The 20,911-nt window shown below is 41.0% G+C and overlaps 1 protein-coding gene across 1 annotated transcript; it reads left to right on the top strand.

Annotated features, from left to right (window-relative positions):
• The first annotated feature begins 18,464 nt into the window (after positions 1 to 18,464).
• cxcr4b (chemokine (C-X-C motif), receptor 4b) lies at positions 18,465 to 20,600 on the top strand. Its single transcript, XM_006799112.3, has 2 exons — positions 18,465 to 18,602; positions 18,981 to 20,600. Exons 1-2 carry the CDS (start codon positions 18,585 to 18,587, stop codon positions 20,109 to 20,111), a joined length of 1,149 nt encoding a protein of 382 aa, XP_006799175.1. The 5' UTR covers positions 18,465 to 18,584; the 3' UTR covers positions 20,112 to 20,600.
• The last annotated feature ends 311 nt before the right edge of the window (positions 20,601 to 20,911 follow it).

The following is a 20,911-nucleotide window of genomic DNA, read 5'->3' as shown; positions in this document are numbered from 1 at the left end:
CATCTTTCACCACGGGGTCAGTTTTCTTTGTTTGTTTGAAGGGTCCTTAACACAAAATTTGACACAGCAGCCTAATTCTAATTTAGGGGTCTCAATTAACCCAAAGGCCCCAAAATGTATCGCTATTACTTTTAAAGCTTCAAAAGTCTCTATTGTCAACTGTGTTTTGGAAAAAGGTGGAACAGTTAACGCCACAAACCAGCTTATAGAATGTGATCAATAGCAGTGTGTCTGTGCAGAACTCTATAAATGTATTGCTTTTAACACTAATCTGTTCATTAAACTTAGTTTGAGGGTTATGCATCTTACTGAAAGTGCATTCATATTTATTCGACATATAGTAAATGCTTGCAAATGCACCAGCTTTCCAAATGTGCAGCATGTTTGATTCGAGACAACGTGACTCTGTTCAGTATTATCGAATGTGGTGTACTGGAAGGACACTAATGAAAGTATCTGAAGTGAGGCAGGGAGACATTAGAGTTGGTTGCAGTCTGGATGGTTAAATTTTGTTGTTGTTGTTGTTGAATTTGGGCTGCATATCCCTCTTCTCCGCTCTCTGGGGTTGTGATTATCTAATTACAGTTTCCGTTTAGGCGATAACCGTTTCACGTGACTGTCTCAGCTCGAGCTTCTGTACGCATGCACAGTTTGATCTCTGATCTCGGGGTTTTTGGTCTAAATAAAACTGAACTAAAATACAGGTGCTCTTGAAGAACAGGTGGAACATGCAGCTGCTTCAGGAGAATTGGGAATTTCTGTGGTTTTAACATTTTCACGACTATCAGCTGCGGGAATGAAATGCTAACTCTGGATACATGAATGCAGAAGGATGGGCGCAGCTCTAGTGTGAGCATGGGATGAGTGTGTTCAGTGAATGCATCGTGAATGAGTGACGGTAGTAGAGCACATGTAGCTGGTCTTTTCCTGCCTTGCGAGCGTCTAATGGTGCGGAGAGCATATCCCGGTGGGGGAGACAAACACTATGGCTCTGCTGCCAGATGTGCTGTCAGGTCTGTATTGTCAGCAGCAACAAAGCACACACCAGGCTCAATGGTCGTAGGGTATTCACATTCAGAGTGAGATGTGGTGCCATTTACATTTATGCTGCTTGCGCCTGCCTGCCCACGCTGAGCAATATAACAGTGTCGTTTGTTCTCATATTCAGTATTTAAGATGTATTTTTCTCAAAACAAGAAAGCTTTTTGTCGTACACTTCCCCTCATTTAAGAAAATGGTATAACAGCCTCGATAGATTTCAGCAAAAGGCTGCATGAGAATCTAGAAAATTACTTTTAATTTTCTCAGATAAGTTCATTTGTACATGAACTGGTAGAAGGAGCCCTCTTCATTCATTGGTTTCATTTTTGCTGTGAAATGCAATTACCCACCCAGAAATAGCAGGAATGAATTGAGACGTGTTCTACATACCAACATACACCCAGAGAAACGTGAAAACACCATATACACACAGACACGACACGCCCAAGGGCACGTTCATAGACAGGCACACAAAGATACATAAATACTAACACACACACACACTGCCCCATTACTGCAGAAGGATCGGCCATCTGCCCCCAGCAGCAGCAACACAATGACCAGATCAGTGGAGTCCACTAATGAGCAAGCCTTTTCTGCTGTTAAGAATTCATTCACTGCCTCTTGCTGTCAAACAGCCAACAGGCTCTACAACCAGAAGCCAGAGTTCATCTGAGGAGGCTGCTCTGCCTGTTTCGTAAGCAGCAGCTCAGTTGCTTTAGTGCTGATGACTTAATCACCTGTGGCGGGGTTTTTGTTTTTTTTGTTTTTGAGCAACACATCTAAAAGTTTGACTTTTCTCTGACTAAGATATAAAACCGTTTATTGCGTAAAAATTCATGGCACAATGCTCCGCACCCGTGTCAACAAGACGGAGCTGGTGTTTTGACACAGTCTGACGCCAGAATAGCAGAGCGAAGAGGCGAAAACAAGACTCACTCATATTTTCAAACCTCTCACGCAATCTGAGATGAGGGAAGTGCGACTCTAGCAGACTGGGGCTACTGCAGTGTCTCGTGATCTGTGGCGGTGTAGGGGCGGGAGGTGCGGGGAGGTTATTGATCTCTCTGTGGACATCTGTGGCATCTATCAGGAGAACTGTCAGCGTGCGAGAGAGGAAGTGAGGGCACAGTGGAGTGGTTTTATGTGTGTGTGTGTGATACAGCGGGCAGACAAACAATAGCCAGACAAACAGGTTCACTAAAAGTTCACCCTGTTTCTCTGCATGTCTCACATAAGCAACTTGTTTTTGTTTCGCTTGGTCCTCTTTCTGTTTATTTCTCTTTCTCTCCCCATGGAGCCCTGCCTTGCTTCCTCCCACTCGCTGCACAGAACACTGAAAGTTAAAGGGTTCACTTACACACGAGGTGCTCTGAAAAAAGAAAGAAAGAAAAAGCAGCAAAAGAGATAAGCTGTGCATCTGTAGCTATCATTTAATTATCAAGGCAGTGAAAAATGGCCATGCACTGGCCACAAATAATAAATGATGCTGAGAAAACTGGCTTCAAATTCTTTCGCGAGCTCAGCTGCTGGCTGGCAAAAACATTTTATCCAGACGTTTGCTTGAAGCTTCAAGATAATCTGCTGCAGAAGAAAAAGCAACATGAGTAAACTGCGATACTGACTTTCTCACCACACGTCAGTTCGATAAGTTTCCTCTGCGGATGAGTTTGGGTTAGATATACAATTTCACAGGACAGAAGAGAGACAAGTCGAAGATGGATCAGAGGAGCCGTGAGAATTATGCATTACATAAGCAAACATAAAATAGAGTCTTTAAAAAACTTGATTTATGACATCTTGTTGCCTGAAGTGTTACAAAGCTGATGTACTATCATTATCTATGTAGGAGAAATAGAAAAGCCCTGCAGAGGATTTAGAAGCCTGACGATGGAAAAAAAGAAAAAAGAAGAAGAAGATCTTTCTTAGTGTATTATGATGGCAGCTTGCCGCCGGGCTTTAAAACGCAGTAAATGTTATGAATCATGGGGAATGAGAAGTTGGTGTGCTCGGCATGCCAGGAAGGGAAAAAAGGTTAAAAAAAACAACAAAAAAAAACCAGTAGGTGTTGCATGAGTCACCATTACTGGAGCGCTGTTGGAGGCCTCATACATGGTGAGTAAGACTAATAATAAGTCTGAAGAAGGGAAAGGTGAGTAAGATCAACTTACAGGTGCAAGAGAAAGTCTGTTTACCTTTGCATTTCACACCATCAGAGGCAGGGATTATAACACAACATAAGGCCCTTTAAGAGATCAATGGGTTACATGATAACGTTGGATTAAATTCCAACGCTGACCTGAATAAAGCCAGCTAATAATCTTTATAGCCAGCTCAGATGTAACCAAAACACTAGCTTAATTCAATTCAATTCAATTCAATTTTATTTATATAGCGCCAAATCACAACAAAAGTCGCCTCAAGGCGCTTCATAGATACAGAGAAAAACCCAACAATCATATGACCCCCTATGAGCAGCACTTTGGCGACAGTGGGAAGGAAAAACTCCCTTTTAACAGGAAGAAACCTCCGGCAGAACCAGGCTCAGGGAGGGGCGGCCATCTGCTGCGACCGGTTGGGGTGAGAGAAGGAAGACAGGATAAAAGACATGCTGTGGAAGAGAGACAGAGATTAATAACAGATATGATTCAATGCAGAGAGGTCTGTTAATACATAGTGAGTGAGAAAGGTGACTGGAAAGGAAAAACTCAATGCATCATGGGAATCCCCCGGCAGCCTACATCTATTGCAGCATAACTAAGGGAGGATTCAGGGTCACCTGTTCCAGCCCTAACTATATGCTTTAGCAAAAAGGAAAGTTTGAAGCCTAATCTTGAAAGTAGAGATAGTGTCTGTCTCCCGAATCCAAACTGGAAGCTGGTTCCACAGAAGAGGGGCCTGAAAACTGAAGGCTCTCCCTCCCATTCTACTTTTAAATACTCTAGGAACAACAAGTAGGCCTGCAGAGCGAGAGCGAAGTGCTCTAATAGGGTGATATGGTACTACAAGGTCATTAAGATAAGATGGGGCCTGATTATTTACGACCTTGTATGTGAGGAGCAGGATTTTGAATTCAATTCTGGATTTAACAGGAAGCCAATGAAGGGAAGCCAAAACAGGAGAAATCTGCTCTCTCTTTCTAGTCCCTGTCAGTACTCTTGCTGCAGCATTTTGGATTAGCTGAAGGCTTTTCAGTGAGTTTTTTGGACATCCTGATAATAATGAATTGCAGTAGTCCAGCCTGGAAGTAATAAATGCATGTAATAACAATGAAATAGCAAATATATCAGCATTATATATTGGGGACACCCTAACTCCACAAAAAGACGGTTCAAACCCTCTGTGTGGTGTTTGCATCTTCTCCCTGCATGGGTTATAGCGTCCTCCCTTGTCTTGTGCATGTCTGTGGACAGGCTGGGTCTGTCCACAGACATGCATGTTAGGTTTACTGGGGTGGATATGATTTTGTGATGGTCTGTCTGTCAGTCTAGGTTGGCCCTGCGACAGCCGGTGACCCACACAATGACAGCTAGAACAAGCTCCATCACTGCTTCCACCATGAACTTGATAAGCGATTAAGGAACTAAATGGATGGTAGAACGACAGGACGGACAGACGAATGTTGAGGTCGTTTCCACATATGATAGCAGTAAAGACGGAACTACTGATGCGATTACTGCAAGAAATGAAGAAGTCATTTGGTTAGCAAACAGCCGTAAATAGACATCCACACAACACCCACTCCGAATTCATAGATCAGAGTAATATCAGTCTGGTTTTCTTAATATCAACAACACTTTGAAGTCGTGTCAGTCTAAGTGTAAACTCTGCGTCATTTGCTGCATGAAACCTGTGATGTGAGCGCTTTATTGTGTTGTCAGATAACTCAGCGGCGTCAGTTAACACACGTCCGATGTCGGCACAACTTACTATCTTTCAGGCAGCTTTTTCAGGCAGCTGACGGTTATTCAACCTGAAAATGTTTGCTGGGTTAATTACATAGCTGCACCTAAAGGGCAATTAGCTTAGGTTAGCCTGACTACTGGAGGCAGTGGGGAAAGTCCGGCCAGGCTCTGTCCAGTGATTAGAATAAATAAAAACCTACAACTACCATTAAAGCTGAATCACTGACACATCAAACAGCATTAGAGTGAAACAACTGTGGGGCAGGCAGCTCGTTATAAAGGTCAGTTAGCTGAGGGGGGCTGAAGATTGAGGTGATTATTCTCTATAGGTCACTAAGAGCAATCCTTTTCACATGGATTGCATTCAGTTCTTACTTCCAGCTGTATATTTAAAATGCGTGCACCAATACTTAACGCTTCAGGGATTTGTCAAGATTTTGCTTTTGCTCTGCGAACAAATTTAAAGCTGTCATGTCGGTGGTTTAACCCCATTTCTTGGCATTTTGGTATAAAAGAGCAGCTCCCTGTCCCCCCACCTGCTTTTGTATTTGTCTTTTACTCTGTAATCGCTTCTGTTAGTGTGTTTGTTTTAATGTGATACTTTTATCTTGAGCCACAGGACATAAAACTCACTGTCTTGTTTATTAAAAGCCAAGCTTTATTACACTTTTATGCCATCGCCATGGAAGGAAGCACTTCAGAAAAACGTGATTCTGGCTTCCAAATCAGACACGTTTATGAACTTCAGCTTTTAGGGTTTGGTCCACAAAGCAAGAAAATATTATTTAAAAAGTCCCATTGTCGTCACGCTGTCGTATGTACCCGTTTGACACATGGTTGCCACAAAAAACAATATCTATTTTAACCACTTGAGTATGTGAAAGCAGACAGAAAATATTTCTGTCTGCTTTGTGACTGGGTGATTGTCAGTCGTGTGAGTTGTGCTGCTAGTCAAAAGCAGAAGTCCCAAATAAATGTGCCCTCTCTTTAACCAGACAACATAAAACATCCTTTAAGGTGAGAAACGGAAGGATATTGCCCTCCCAAAATTTGATGGTACATCATCAGCTTCATCAAATGAGTTTTGTGTCACTCTCATGTTTAAACCTATAAATTGTTTAAACAAAACGTGTTTCTTTAAAATTTCCATGTCTTGTGTGGTAGGTTTAAAATTCCAAAATGCATTATCTTCATGGTTCTTGATAGAACGTCTTTCATATTTCTTTGTAATGACTGTCACATGTAATCTTATCTTGTGACATTTTCCGAAATTGGACATGGAAACGTTTTTTTAAAGAAAAGGGAAGTGATGTTTTTGTTTATCCACATCAAATGCTTGAGACTTGGGTGAAATTGAAATGTCACTTCTGCAGTTTTGTTTTTTGTTTTTTTTTTTCCAATAAATTTAAGCAGAAAACCCAGAGTCATATACATGAGGCATATTTCAAATAAATGATATACTCATCTCTGGTTTAGAAGTAACTCCTCAGTGTGAAACCTCACAGCTATACTCAAAAGCACCTTCTTTTCTCCAGCACGCTGTCTCAACATCTGCTAATATATGTGTCAAAGTCACCTAATTTTGTCAGATAACATATAGAACCAGATGGAAGGCTCCCTAGAGGGAGAGGGGCCCTCATTAATTCTATTTTGCTGTGTACACACACACACACACACACACACACACATGCATCAGCCTAAGACATAAGCAGCTTGTTGATACCACAGAGAGTAGTTCTTACAGATCCAAAGCTGCCCTGAAGGAAAGAGGCCCATGACGGATCACGCATTGATTTGATTTAAAGTGAGGGTGAAAGCCGACGTCCATGCCCTCTGCCAGAGAGGTGAACCGTGATTGAGCAATGGCTGTCCAGAGGGTTCACTCAGGAAACTGTAAGTGGACAGGCTGGACCTGCTGCTAACAATCACCTTTTGTACAAATCATCTGGAAATGAATTGTTGATTCACAGAGTGGAACAATAAGAGAATTCCAGCTGCAAGCTATTTCACCACACCGTGTCTGAGCTGTCGCGTCTTGGAGACAAACACAGAAATTATTTGATTTTTTTTCAATTGGCAGTCATTAAATATTCACTGTTTCACATGCAATGGACGTGCCCAAGCCTTACCTGAGATTCTTCTGTTTACACATAATAATAATTCTGGTTACTTGTCTCACGTCTTCCCCACCTACACACAGCGGTGAATCATGGCTTTGAAATCCAAATCTGAGTCCTTATCAGCACTGAGGAGCAAAAAGAAAGCGCCCGCCACACAGAGAGATGTTATTTTGTTCTTTTTTATTTTATTTATTTATATATTTTTTTTGCATAAAATAGATAAGATGTGTTGTTTACACTGTTGGAAGAAGAATTCAAATAATTCACACTTAACATATTATTTGATATTAATACACTGGTTATAACAGTGTGCCAAATTAACAAATGCTGTAAATATGGGAAGGTTTGCAGAGTTTGTGCAGGCATTATGCGTTTATGTGACTGTAAAATGAGCAATTTAATGCTTTAATGCTATAGGGACAGTGTACAATACATGTTGGTGTTTCAGTACGATTATCTATAACTCATGAGTACTACAGGTACAGATACGCATGCCAGCCTTGACTACTACTTTAAAATCCTAAAAGTAAAGAAATGTGGTGACTACAAAGCACAAAAATTCCCCCTCTCTTTGTAGTGACGTAGACGTATACAGCAAAACATCAGTAAATGGAAATGACGTAGTTCCTTAGAAATGTATGAGACATTATCGTAGCTGAGCATATTTTCATTTTACCGCTGGCTGTTTGTATGCGTTTCATTTCTGAAAATCACTGTGTTGCTACTCTCGTTTCTAGCGCTTGTAAAAGCCTTTACTGTGTGATACACGTCAGGAAAACCCCTGTGATACACAGGAACTGATGTGATTTGCAGCTGCAACGTGTCTAAAACAAACAGAAAATAAAACAAGCGCTAGAAGAAAACAAAACAAAAAAAATTGTCAGTACTTTCCATACAGTTTGACTGAAAGATGAGCCACTGAAAGGTTCTTTAGCAGTCTAATCTAATAGACTAGCACATGGTCGAGTGTGAAGGTTGCCAGTAGTGTCCAATAAACACTTCAAAACACACAAGGTTTATCTAAGATACAAGACCAAAGTAAACAGTGAATCACAGCAAGACATGATACCAGCCGAAACACACATCCTGCTCTTACTGTCATACAGATGTTATTGATGATAACCCAGAAGCTTTGTTGACACTCCTGATAATGACACATTCTGCCACCTGCCTAGCGGCAGTCCTTTCTGGCCACCACAGCTCAAAGCAAATATCTAAGTGTCTCGCTGCTTGACAGATAATAATCAGTCTAAACAATATGAGTTCAGAGGAACTTGCTTCCACCTGGGGCCTGAAACACCTCTGTCTGTGTCCAGAAAAGCAACATTTTATCACACCCTGCTCTTCAAACTCATGTGCGCTGTTGACCTGCCGCTAATAATTCACGGTTTGTCAGAAGGGAATGTACTTTGAGCAAATGGACCCTCGAATGCTGAGGGGATACCGGATTATAATTTTCAGAAGAACAAAGAGAACAAGCGCTAAAACAAACAGCATCTGTCGTATCCTGATCAATTCCCTTCCTGTGGGAATGCCGTGCTATTGGTATGCTGATAGAGTGACCAGTGCCCATCCTATATCCTGTCATAAACAAGTCAGAAGCATGCTCCAGCTAAATAATCAAAATCCGAAGACCGGATGCTGAGCTAGGCACAGCAAACCCACATGTATTATTTACTCCTTACTTTTGTTTACACAAAAACACAATAATCCTCACAGATTTGGGGCACTAGGGGGTAGGGAAGGCCCAGTATCAGCGGCGGGATCTATGGTCTTTGCAGTTTTTAGAAAAGAAAAGAATTCAATTGTGCTGAGAAAATAAACCCAAAGGCAGCTTAGTACAAAGGGCCTTGACTCCCAAGCGAGCACCTTCAGGAATCAACCAAAGAGTCGGTTTAAGGGGGAAACTCTATCATAAGGCCGAGGGAGTACTGACGGTCGGTTTGTTTAGCTCTAAATCCTGCTATTTTTTATTCACAAGGGGCGCTCCTTGTCTGCCTTGATACAAACATGAGTAGAAACAGTGTCGTGACTCCCTCCAATAGCATCAGGATGCTCCTTTCTTAAATAATGCACATTTCAGTATAAGCGCTTCCTTTGTTTCCATATCTTCAGTATCAGATGAAAAAGCTTTGACATTGCCAGAGCGAAGAAAACACTCAGCAAGTTCACCTGTGTTTATTCCAGGTGAAATAGAAAATTGGCACATGGTTGGAATTGCTTCACAAGAGGCTCCAGTGTAACCGGTAGACGATGATTAACTCATGTGACTCATAAAGCGAGAACCATAGCAGAAAAACAAAAATTTTGTTGTTTTACAACCCGCTGCCCTTTCCTGGAGACGGTAGGAAAAAGAACATAAAACAATTATTTGCTTTGTGTTCGCTTCAGGCAGTTAGTGTAGACAGTGTCATTTTTAAGACAGGGCGGCACCACGTGGGCGGTGAAGCATCCCTCTGGCCGAGGCTGATATATATATATATATATATATATTCCTCCTGTGGTGCTTTGTTCTGGTCTGGTGCTGGACACTCGCTCTGGATCGGAGAGTAATGTCACTCATCACAGCAACCTCTGTCCATCGATACACAAATCCACCTTGTCAGTTTTCCATCAGTGGGTTTAAATAATGAATGAAGCCCGTCTCCTTGTGCTGAGTGGAGCTATAAATCAGCACTAAAAGCAAACTGCCCAAGGCAATACAATAGGTTTTACAAACACACGCACACTCCCTCTGTGGAAAGCTTAAAATGCTATGTTTTTGCAGAATAATCTGACACTTGGTAATGCTTATACCTCGCTATGTTTGGTCTGGTGCTGACCGGCAAAATAAAATAACATCACTTACGTTTCATTTTGCAAATGCAAAAATGCATTATTTTGGGGTTAGTGATGCGTCCATTAGGCGCCTGCAGGTTGTGCAAAATGCTGCAGCACGTCTTTTAACTGGAACGAAAAAGTCTGAGCACATTACCCCAATTTTAATTTCACTCCACTGGCTACCTGTACATTTTAGGATTGTTTTTAAAATTCTCTTATTTGCTTTTAAATCTCTTAATGGCCTGGCCCGCCCCTACCTCTCGGAGCTACTACAACCATATACACCTGCCCGTTCCCTTAGGTCCGCCAATCAGCAGCTCCTTAAGGTACCGAAAACTAAGTATAAATTTAAAGGTGATCGTGCTTTTGCTGTAGTTGCTCCAAAGTTGTGGAATGATCTACCTTTGCATGTTAGGCAGGCCTCTTCTCTTTCTGAATTTAAAAGTCTTCTTAAAACATATTTATTCGCTGAAGCCTTTGGCATTGATTAGAGGGGTTGACTCTATTTGTTTTAACATGTTTCAATTTATTTTAGTTTTTTATTTTATCTTATCTTATCTCATTTTAATTTTTATTTACTTATGCTATTAGCATGTACAGCACTTTGTGAACTCTGGTTTTATGTTAAAGTGCTTTATAAATAAAGGTGGTATGGTATGGTATGCAAATGCACTTTTTGTGCTCCAGTTTTTTTCTAAAATATTTCAGCATGTTGACTAAAAGCCAGCAATTCCCAGAAAAATATGCCATCAAGTATTTGTTTGTTTGTTTTTTTACAGCTACAAATTTGGTTTAAAATTATAAATTAGAAAATGTGTTATGTTGTGTGGCCTAATTAGTTGCAAATTGAGATAAATTGCAACAGTTTAAAAATGCATTTGTGTGCTGGTTAGTTTTTTCTGAGAAAAACTGCTGCTAAAAAAATCCTGCAAAACTTTTGAAGTTAGGAGCAGCGGTTGAAAAGACAGTCTGGCATGGCATCAGGTTTATTCCCTCTTTCCCTTCTGTGGTTACTCGACCCTGGAAAGCTTATCTACTGTCATCTGGTCTATTGTTTCTGCTATCTGAGGTGATCAGTGCTGAGCTGAGCCTCTGTTCACATTTGAGTCCCCCCCCCACCCCCACCCCCCATCCCCACCCCCGTCCTTCCACATCCACACGGGCCAGATGGAGGACCTTCACCTGCGGGGACCCTGAAAGAACACTCGCTGTGATCTTCTGTCGTATACAAATGCAGGAGAGGGATCTCCCTCAGTGTCTGTAAAAAAAAAAAGTAACTCAGGGAACTCTTTCAGAAAATGATTTACATTCCTTCTACGGCAGGTCTCTGATGTGCAGAGGCAGTGCAAGTTATATAACCTTGTTTCTTTGAGAAAACTTGAAAAGAAAAGATTGAACATCTAAACTGCCGTGCAAATGAACCCGGTTTAATCATCCACAGAGGCAAATGTCTGCTTGTTTTTTGGGGTTTTTTTCCATAACGTACTTCCACTCATGACTGATAAACTCCACTAGGCACTGGAGTCTGTTTTGATAGTATTTTAACACTGTTGCAAGGCAAAACCACAGTGGAGACGTTGCTGAAAAAGGAAAAGGAACCCTGGTTGCATTTATCATGGACTCATAGAAAACACCCTTCCTATGTAAAAACTGGCTGCATTTCTCAAGCGGCTGTAACTTGCCTTGGATCTGCGCCATGTGTGGATAAATTTCTCCTAACTGCTTGAGGGCAGTGTCAACCATTTCACTTTTTATTGGTTCATGCCCTTGTGTCTAATTCTGCAGGGACTCCATGTCAGGACAGGCAGCAGCAGGATTCGGGGTAATCAGCGTGAAAATGTGCTGGAGTAAAAATTGCCTGCTTCCAGTTGTCGCCCACCAACGTTGTCAGACCAGTGGCAAAGGAGTAAGCTTGTTAGTATCATGTAGGAAATACGAAAATAAATCACTTGGGCCTCATGTTGAAGGCATAACGCGTGTGTGTTGCTGTCCTACTGTGACCCCAAATTGACTTCATCGCTGCAGTCAGAATGATTAACATATTTTAAACTCACTTTAACCCCACAGAACCGGATACTTAAAGGTTCGTTTCAAACCCACTGGGCTAAATGTTGCAAACTCTTTCTCTAATTGCACACAGACACTCAAACACATCATTGTGCAGATAAGATTTGGGGGCACAAAGCGATGAAAAAGACAGAAGTCAAAAGACCGCAGATTAGAAGTAACAAACTCACGCTTCCTTCCAATTAATCAACATGGACATGAATTTGCAGTGTAAAAACTACCTGCACAGCCTTGCATTTAACACTGATTTCACCAAGTTATCGTGACCTTGACTGAGGTCGAGTTCTTTAAAAGGGTCGGCGACACATGCAACCCAACAGCAAAGTAGGAAGTTTAAGAGGGTGCTTTCCAAAGATAAGGAGCAAGCTTTGTCTTTAAAGTGGCTCTATTGTTCAAACTCGATCCCTTTCCTCAAATACAAACACAGATACCAAGCAAGCCGGATACTTTTACAACATTTTTGAGGAAATATAATCATTAATAAGTCTTTGTGCCAACCAAACTATATTCCTCTGACAATGACAGCCACTGCGTACCATTCAAATAACGGAGAAAAAAAAGGAGTGGGGTTATGGTCGTTTCTGTAAAATACCCGCTTTTATAATTAAAGTCATGAGATAAGTTTTAAGAGTATCAGCTCCCCGCTGTCATGTTTTACACACTGAGGCTTGATGCGTCTTGTCTCGACACAAGACAAAACCCAAACAAAGGCGCAGAGAGAAAGAAGGATGAGTCTCTGGCGTTGGACGAGAGGCTCCAACCACCCAACCCCCACAAGCAACCTTGTCCCTTGTACAAACCTTCACGATTAAGAAAACAAAGCGTACCCTTACGGAGCACTGACTGATAGACAGATAAAGACGTTTTGCATTCCAGGGTACATAATGCATTGAAATATGTGTAAACATGAGGGAATGAATTCAGATGATATTAAGTCATTTAAAAACACAAAGCTTCAGTCCTTGTACATTACAGAGCCCCACGTGACCTGCTTTCCACAAAACAGATGTAATACTTACTATACATGATTCATATGGCTCTGACAGTGTGGATAAGGTCAGGGTAAAAATATCTGATCCAGCAACAGCACTGTAATAACTCGAGGATGTTTCTTGAAGCACCAAATTCAACTGCCAGTGAAACCCTGCTAGTACATTTGTAAGCACACACAGTTCTTTGCATGTACAGGGAGACTCTACACGCAGACCACATTTAATTCCTCAGACAAGAGATTAAAGGTATTTGAGTTACCAAAACCTTTGGTATATTTACGGGCAACACCCAAAGTCAGCTTCAATAACAAAGGGTGGATGTTATTTTCTATGTGGTGATTTTAAAAAACGTGCGGGAGATATTTGAGCAGAGCTATCATTATGAAAAATTATCCCATGTCGACTTGCCGAGGGGGGGCGGGATGAGTTGGAACTGGAGGGCTGGCGTTGACTGAATCGCACCGCTCATTCTTTTCTTTATCTCACTGGCATTCTTCTGCCTCATTTCAATAGCCATTCTTTACTGAAGAGCCCCCTTTGCTGCTGTTCACACTTCTAGTGATTTGTATTCTAAGTAGCTCAGAGATCTTTTGTATTCTGGGCCGATAGCAATCTGAATCCTCATGCTGACATGGGAGGCTGGAGATATCCTCCTGGAGCCAGAAAGAGTCTTATTTATTTTGAGTAGTGAGATCTGTTTTGTTTAAATCCTAAAAAAAAAGGCAAGCACTGTGTGCACACATTCTAAAAGCGATGAGAAGGGTGAGCTCTAAAACAGGATAGATTGCTCTGAATGGTTAATGCCTAGGAATTTAATTTTCTTATTTACATTTCATAAAAGAGATATGAATAAAATTAATTAAAAACCCAAAAGCACCCAACTAAATGCCAAGCAGCAAAGAAGACAAGCAAAACGTTTTGTGTCGTCCATCGGCAGGTCCGTACCGAATATAAAAGATGGATGAGGACGAGAAGGTAAGCCAGCATCAGCTCGCATTACCTTCTCAGTTTAGCTAGAAGACGCATCTGTTATTAACTGTGACATTGGTCATATTAATTGGGAAGCTAATAGAAAATAGGTGCCTGCTCCACAGACCTGTGCAGATGTTTTGAGCCACCACTTGTTTCTTTATATTTTCCTAGGTAAATGGGAAATAGGTGCAAATACTCGATATTAGTCAACGTTTGGACTAATTAACATGCTTGAAAATTAACATTCGGTGAGACCCTTTTCTTCCTGTTTCCCTTGCTTAAAAATGGCTTCTTCACAGCCACCAGGTGGTAACCTCATGCATCTCACAGGTTCTGTGTCAGGTCCTTGCTGGATTTTCTTTATATTTCTTAAGAACACAACTTCCAGATACTGTTTATTTGCTGGAGATATTTTTTAGGCCTTTGACTTCTTCATTTATTCTCTACAGTGCTTTTTCAGTTTCCTCTATTTGTAAAGGACTGCCAAGTTAATGCATTTTCGGGAATCACCTACTGCTGCATAAACACTTTTTAACGTCAAACTGTGTCATCTTTGGCATTTTCATAGATAAAAAAGAAATACGCACAGATTATGTGTTTTGTGACAGGCTGCTAGCAACGAAGTGCCTGAAGATACAATAATGTTTGGGGTTTTTTGTTTGTCTTCTTGTTAAGTTGATGATTACATGTAGGAATAACACTGGTTCATGTCTTGATTTAGGTTCTTTTTCTTTTGTGTGAATGATTTATAGGTCACTGTTGGGTGACTAGGCTAAAAAAAATTCCTCTGAAAATGGTCAGTCAAAGGGACTCGACTGAAAATGAGCAAAAAGGCAACCAATTCCTATAGAAAAGGGCCGTTAAATTAGCAACTTAATTAATATAAAACATTGCCATGCCTTTGTGGCCGTTCTGATTTAACACTTATCTTTTATTTTGACAGGGCCACACTGTTTAAAATTAGCATCCCATTGTGCTAAGAGGATTTGAAAGTAGAAACTGAGATCACAGATCAAGGGAACATTTTCTATTCCCTTCTAAACAATGTGACTTATTTTTGGAATTCAAGGAGTCACACTTCCCACATTGGTCATTAGAAAAACAAATGTATGCATTTCCGCAAGCCTCACTTTTTCAGCAAGATTTGCATTTGAGTTATGAGAGAAGCTACGTCACCTGGCTTCCCTCATGACCACACCACAATGGTTTATGCCAGTCAGCACTCATCACCCGTTTCATCATTGAATGGTTGTTATCAGTTGAAAGAACTCCTGTAGATGTCATTAGTACCTGCCTATTGAGCCACCTAGCAGGCTCAATAGGCAGGTATCACCTAATTTGATGGTGGATGTTCTGCCTTGCTGCACAACAATAATGGGTTGGGTATTGCCACTTTCAAGCAGTATAGTGCTTAAAACTAAACTCTGCATGAGGGTGGAGAAGGGGTGGGTGTGCCATAATTAATGACACTTACATGCCAGACTTCAATTTGAGACAACAGATATAAAACACAGGGATTTTGACTGTGGTGTTACTTATTGTTTTTAGGCTCCACATTTTGAAGCTTCATTCTTAGCATCTTGGCCTCCATCGCATTTGGTTTGTACTAGTCAGATAAATCTACAAAAAACAAAGACCACAGACATGATATACTGGGACAGTTCAGTGTGTCAAATTAGCAGAAGTGAGGGCAAACAGAAAGCTATCTGCTACACTCCTTGTGTAAGGACATTTTGCAATCAAAGCAACTACGTCTTTAACTTCAATGTCAAGTTTGAAATGCACCCACTGTATAGTTGTTTTTGAAAAGGTACTAGGCTGTAAACTTGGGCTTTAATGCTGCTAATTGGGTATTTTAACATAGTCGTCTATAGGGTGGTTGGAGAAAACCTCCCATGGCCATTAGAGGAATTGCAGTTCTTTGTTTTTCTGCTTTGGCTTAATTTTTCAGCACCAAAAAAGAAGATTAAGACTCATTATTTGATTATATTTAGGCACCAAAAACTACTACTGGGTTGTTTTCTGCTTATCACCTATTAGAACTTAATAAGGCACTTTCTGGACTACAAGGCCAAGCCTATAAGAGTGATTACCATTTATAAAGACCTTTCAAGTGTGGGGTGACATTTGAAACCAGCATGGGCAAGACTTACATCAGACACTGTAGGAGCTACTACAACACAAGTATTTCTTAATTTTTGCTCCACTTTCAGCTGGTTTCATTAATAATCGGATTTGCCAACTTTCTCCCTCCACTGACCTGACTGAAAATCGCCAGTAATAGATTATAATAGATTGATGCTTTACCCAATAGCCTGCTAAGTCTTTTTTTAAAGTGTCCCTCAAAAAGCATAGTTTAGACTGCTGCAGCTGTATGTTCTCAGCTGTGTAATTTCAAAAACCTTTAAATCCACAACACAAAACCTTGGAATTGAAAACAGGCCTTGGGAATATAAGCAAAATGTTTGGTTTTCAACCTACAAAAGCTTGAGAAAGAAAAATAGTTCTGAAAATATCTTCAAAAAGTGAGTGCGTGAGTTAGAATTCCCCTCTGTGGCCAAAATGATTTATGGAATGTAGAAAATTAAATGCTTTGTGTTATTCAGCACTGAGATGGAATCCAGCAGTTCTGCTCGTGGACTGATAACAGAACAACTGTCTCCGTCTGAACGGCATTGATAACAGCATCATACCAATACAGTGGCCTTTCTCTGAGCTGCAGGTTCCCCTTGTTTCCTCCCCTCGGGAGTCCAGCTGCATGGGGATCTGAGCACAACAAACAGGATTAAGCTACAGCAGAGTTTCAACGCGTAACCGTTTCAGTCGGTTTAATTCACACCCTGTGATGTGTGATTAATATCTCTGAGAATATTGATCTGTGCTATTTACTACAGTTGTTTCATTTTTACTTTTACACGTACAGCAAGCTGCACACGCCACAACTACAGAAAGTGAAAACGTAAAACGCACATCTCTGTCGCTGCCGCACTGCCGGGGATTTTACAAATACATCAAGGACAGAAAGATATAAGAGACTGACTGAACGGCTAATATCAATTCGTTACATCAGTTTGAGTGACAAGCAGGACTGACTCTCCTTAGGTCACCTTCGTTTTTTACATTGGACATTTTATTGAAACATAATGCCACAGCCACAAAACAAATAAATGTCAGTTTCGGTCCATCTTCTTATATTAGCAGGAATTTTATGAGTAAGGCATGACTATGGTATTTTCCAAAAAAAACTTCCTCATTTTGAGCACCATGATGTTCTCTTAAACCTTTGTTGCCGATTTTATTTAATTAAATTGTGAACTGTGGAGACTTTTTCAAGGCTGTTAATGTTTTTAAACGGTATGTGTCTCTAGCAGAGTGCTTTTAGCTTTTAAACTTTAATGATGCCTACTTTGATATACCGCTTTATAAATGTGCTCAGAGTTGATATAGGCAAGGGGGGGAAACACGTGTCTCCCATAATTCAAAACGAATGCGTCTAGAAAGCCAAGATCAGCCCTTATCATAAGGAGGAGATTAGTGATGAAGATGGGACTCACGAAATCTATCACTGCTCTCATATATCAAAGACAAGAAGTGGTATTTGCGTGCCACATGGAGCGTATTCAGTTTCAAACTACCGTCAGTTCCGTCTCAGAGGAGGGCGGGGAGTTTTGTGTGGCCCGGTCGCGCTGTCATTACCCAACTGAAATCAGAGTGGTTTGGTGGAGCCGTGGGAGAATGAATGCTTTGCACACTGAGGCTTGAAAGTCGTTTGGAAAAAAAAAAGTTATAGGGTGTGTGGTTCTTTTTTAGATCCGCTGGGGGTCATTTAGCACTTAAGAGCGCAGACATAACAGCGCTTGAAAAGTGACAGGTTGTGTATAAAGGTGAGGAGAAACTCAGTCCTCTGCTGATGAAATCTGTCATCGGAAACGGTTATTAAGTGATTTGTTAGGAGAAATATAAGACAGCGAGGGTGTGGGGGCTTAATGACCAGCTTAAATGTCAGACCTCACTTTACGCAGCCTGAGGAGTGAAGCGCTAAATGTGAGCCAGATTACGTGTAACGTGAAAAAGCCCGTGTAATCCTAAAATTGCCCTAATTTCCATATAACTCAACTGTTGGGACTTTTGTAGGGAGCCTTTTTCCTCTTTTAGTGTCTGTAATCGCGTGTGGTGGTATTTATATGTTCTCCAAAACGTCATTGAGTGAGCACAACATTTCACTGCGGCGCTCTTAACTTTTTACATTTAAAAAACATAAATCTATCGAGGTTTAATGAAAAAGAGACAAAACATCAACAAAAATGTTTATTCTTGAACCTAATCCGAGATTTCATTAATTACACATTTTTCACAGTTGCCAAATTGGTTTTATACAGACGCGTACTTCAGCTCCTCGCGTTTTTTTTTTAATGTAGCAGGTAAAACCAAACGTTTTTCAAACACATACTTTCACAAACGCCCTTACCACAAGTACAGAAGTTTGATTTATAGCGAACCTTTTTGGAGACTTTGCGTGCATCCTGCTGCTGCCCCTCCCTCCCTTTCGGGGGAGGAGTTAATGGCACGGAATAGTATTTATTGGCAGGCGCTGAAACAAACAACTTATCGTCGTGCGTCTCATGCCAACCTTTACTCACTAGTCCCAAAGTTGGATTGTTATCACCATGGATGAAAGCGTGGAGGTGAGTGTTTTTCTGTTGTTCCCCCAACCCGTGTGTGGGATGGTTTTTCTTGTTGTATGTGTGACTTTTTTTTTTTTTTGCGTGAATAAAGTTTACGTTTTCCACGTGTTCGCAGTCGAGTAATTCACTGGTCTTAAACTTAGTGTCTCCTTCCATACAAAGTAATTCGAAGATAGAAAGTAATTTGAAGAAGAAGAGGAAGAAGAGGACTTTCTCATTGTCACTTCCAACTTAAGACAAAAGTTATGATAAAATATTATAATGTATTTATAGGAGATGTATAATACATTTTAGGTAATCTGCTGCTCTTAAGTAATTAAATCATCCTCTTAGATCTCTTCTGTTTTCTAACTTTTGAATCTTTTTTCTCTTTTCCAGTTCAACTATGACTATATTTTTACCAGCAACACTTCTGACAACATGTCAGAAGGGTCTGGATTTGATTTTCCAGACCTGAATTTACCAGAGATCTGTGGCCAGACATTCAGCAATGAATTCAACAAAATCTTCCTACCTACAGTGTACGGAATAATATCCATTCTTGGGATAGTTGGTAATGGATTAGTTGTACTAGTCATGGGTTACCAGAAAAAGGTCAAAACAATGACGGACAAGTACCGGCTCCATCTGTCTGTCGCTGACCTCCTGTTTGTCCTCACTCTGCCCTTTTGGGCTGTGGATGTAGCCAAAAACTGGTACTTTGGAGGTTTCCTCTGCGTGTCTGTGCACATGATCTACACCATCAACCTGTACAGTAGCGTGCTGATTCTGGCCTTCATCAGTCTGGACAGATACTTGGCAGTTGTACGGGCTACCAACAGCCAAGCCACGAGGAAGCTTCTTGCAAATAGAGTGATCTACGTGGGTGTGTGGCTGCCGGCAACCATTCTGACCATACCTGACATGGTCTTTGCAAGAGTGCAGAGCGTGAGCTCTTCAAATATCAACTTCAAAGAACAAAGCAAGGACACGGCAGACTCCAGGACTATCTGCCAGCGCATGTATCCAGTGGAAAGTGAAGTCATATGGATAGTTGTTTTCCGCTTCCAGCACATCCTGGTGGGCTTCGTTCTGCCAGGCTTGGTTATCCTCATCTGCTACTGCATTATCATAACAAAGCTGGCACAAGGCGCAAAGGGCCAGACACTGAAGAAAAAGGCATTGAAGACCACAATCATTCTTATCTTTTGCTTTTTTTGTTGCTGGCTCCCCTACTGTGTTGGCATCTTTTTGGACAACCTCGTGATGCTGAGTGTGCTCTCCCCCTCATGTGAACTGCAGCAAGCGCTGGGCAAGTGGATTTCTGTCACTGAGGCGCTAGCCTATTTTCACTGCTGCCTAAACCCCATCCTCTATGCTTTCTTGGGAGTTAAGTTTAAGAAATCAGCTAAGAGTGCACTGACAGCGAGCAGCAGATCAAGTCAGAAAGTGACTCTCATGACAAAAAAGCGAGGGCCAATTTCATCTGTGTCAACCGAGTCGGAGTCCTCGAGTGTTTTGTCAAGTTAACTGTCAGCCTCGGGGTCTGTGACTTGATACTCTCAGGAGTGAAAAAGCTAAGCTGTAATTTCAAAGAACTACAATCTGTACAATTGTAAATGAAAGAGTTTTTATACGTGAAGATTTTTTTTGTGTGTGTGCCTTTGTATTTCAGTCGTGGGGCTTTTGTGGTTCTTATTTTCTGTATTTTATTTTCTGTTCCTCAAAGCAGATCGTGTCCTCAGGCAGTGCCTCGTTTCCATTCATTCAGTTTTACAATCAATACCCATTGTCCTAGTTTTTATCCTATAGTCTTTGATGCTGTATCAAAGCTTGAACACACAATGTCCTTTCTGGGGGTTTTTTAGGACTGGTAGCTGCTTTTTGAAACATGTACATAGTTTGTAGCATATCTATGTTCGCACCTAAGCTGTGCGATTATCTGAAAGCTATAATTTATTGCTGTCATCCACACTGGAGTTTTGTAAAATAACTTTTGTAAAAGTCCTTCAAAATGATTTTTTTGTACTGTTTTTTTATGTGTTTGTATTGAAAATAAAAGAAACTCAAACATATTTTGTGGTGCGCCTTTTCACTGGCTTCTACTCCCGTGTGTGCATGTGTATTATCAAGGGGGTTGGGGGAGTGTCACACAAATGTCGCCACCTGAACTGGCTGAAAAGCAGGAGGAATGAACAGACAGGCCCTGTAATTGCAAGAACATCTGTGCACTTTTACATCTTAAGCAGCTGTGACACAAAAGCTAAAGTCTTCAGTTTTAATTAGTGACCATATGGGTCTTAAGAAAGATTAAGGTCCCCCTTGACTTA

Source organism: Neolamprologus brichardi, chromosome 16, assembly GCF_056152115.1.
Source record: "Neolamprologus brichardi isolate AB-2024 chromosome 16, ASM5615211v1, whole genome shotgun sequence".
NCBI classification, from domain to species: Eukaryota; Metazoa; Chordata; class Actinopteri; order Cichliformes; family Cichlidae; genus Neolamprologus; species Neolamprologus brichardi.
This window is presented reverse-complemented; position numbering and strand designations above follow the sequence as displayed.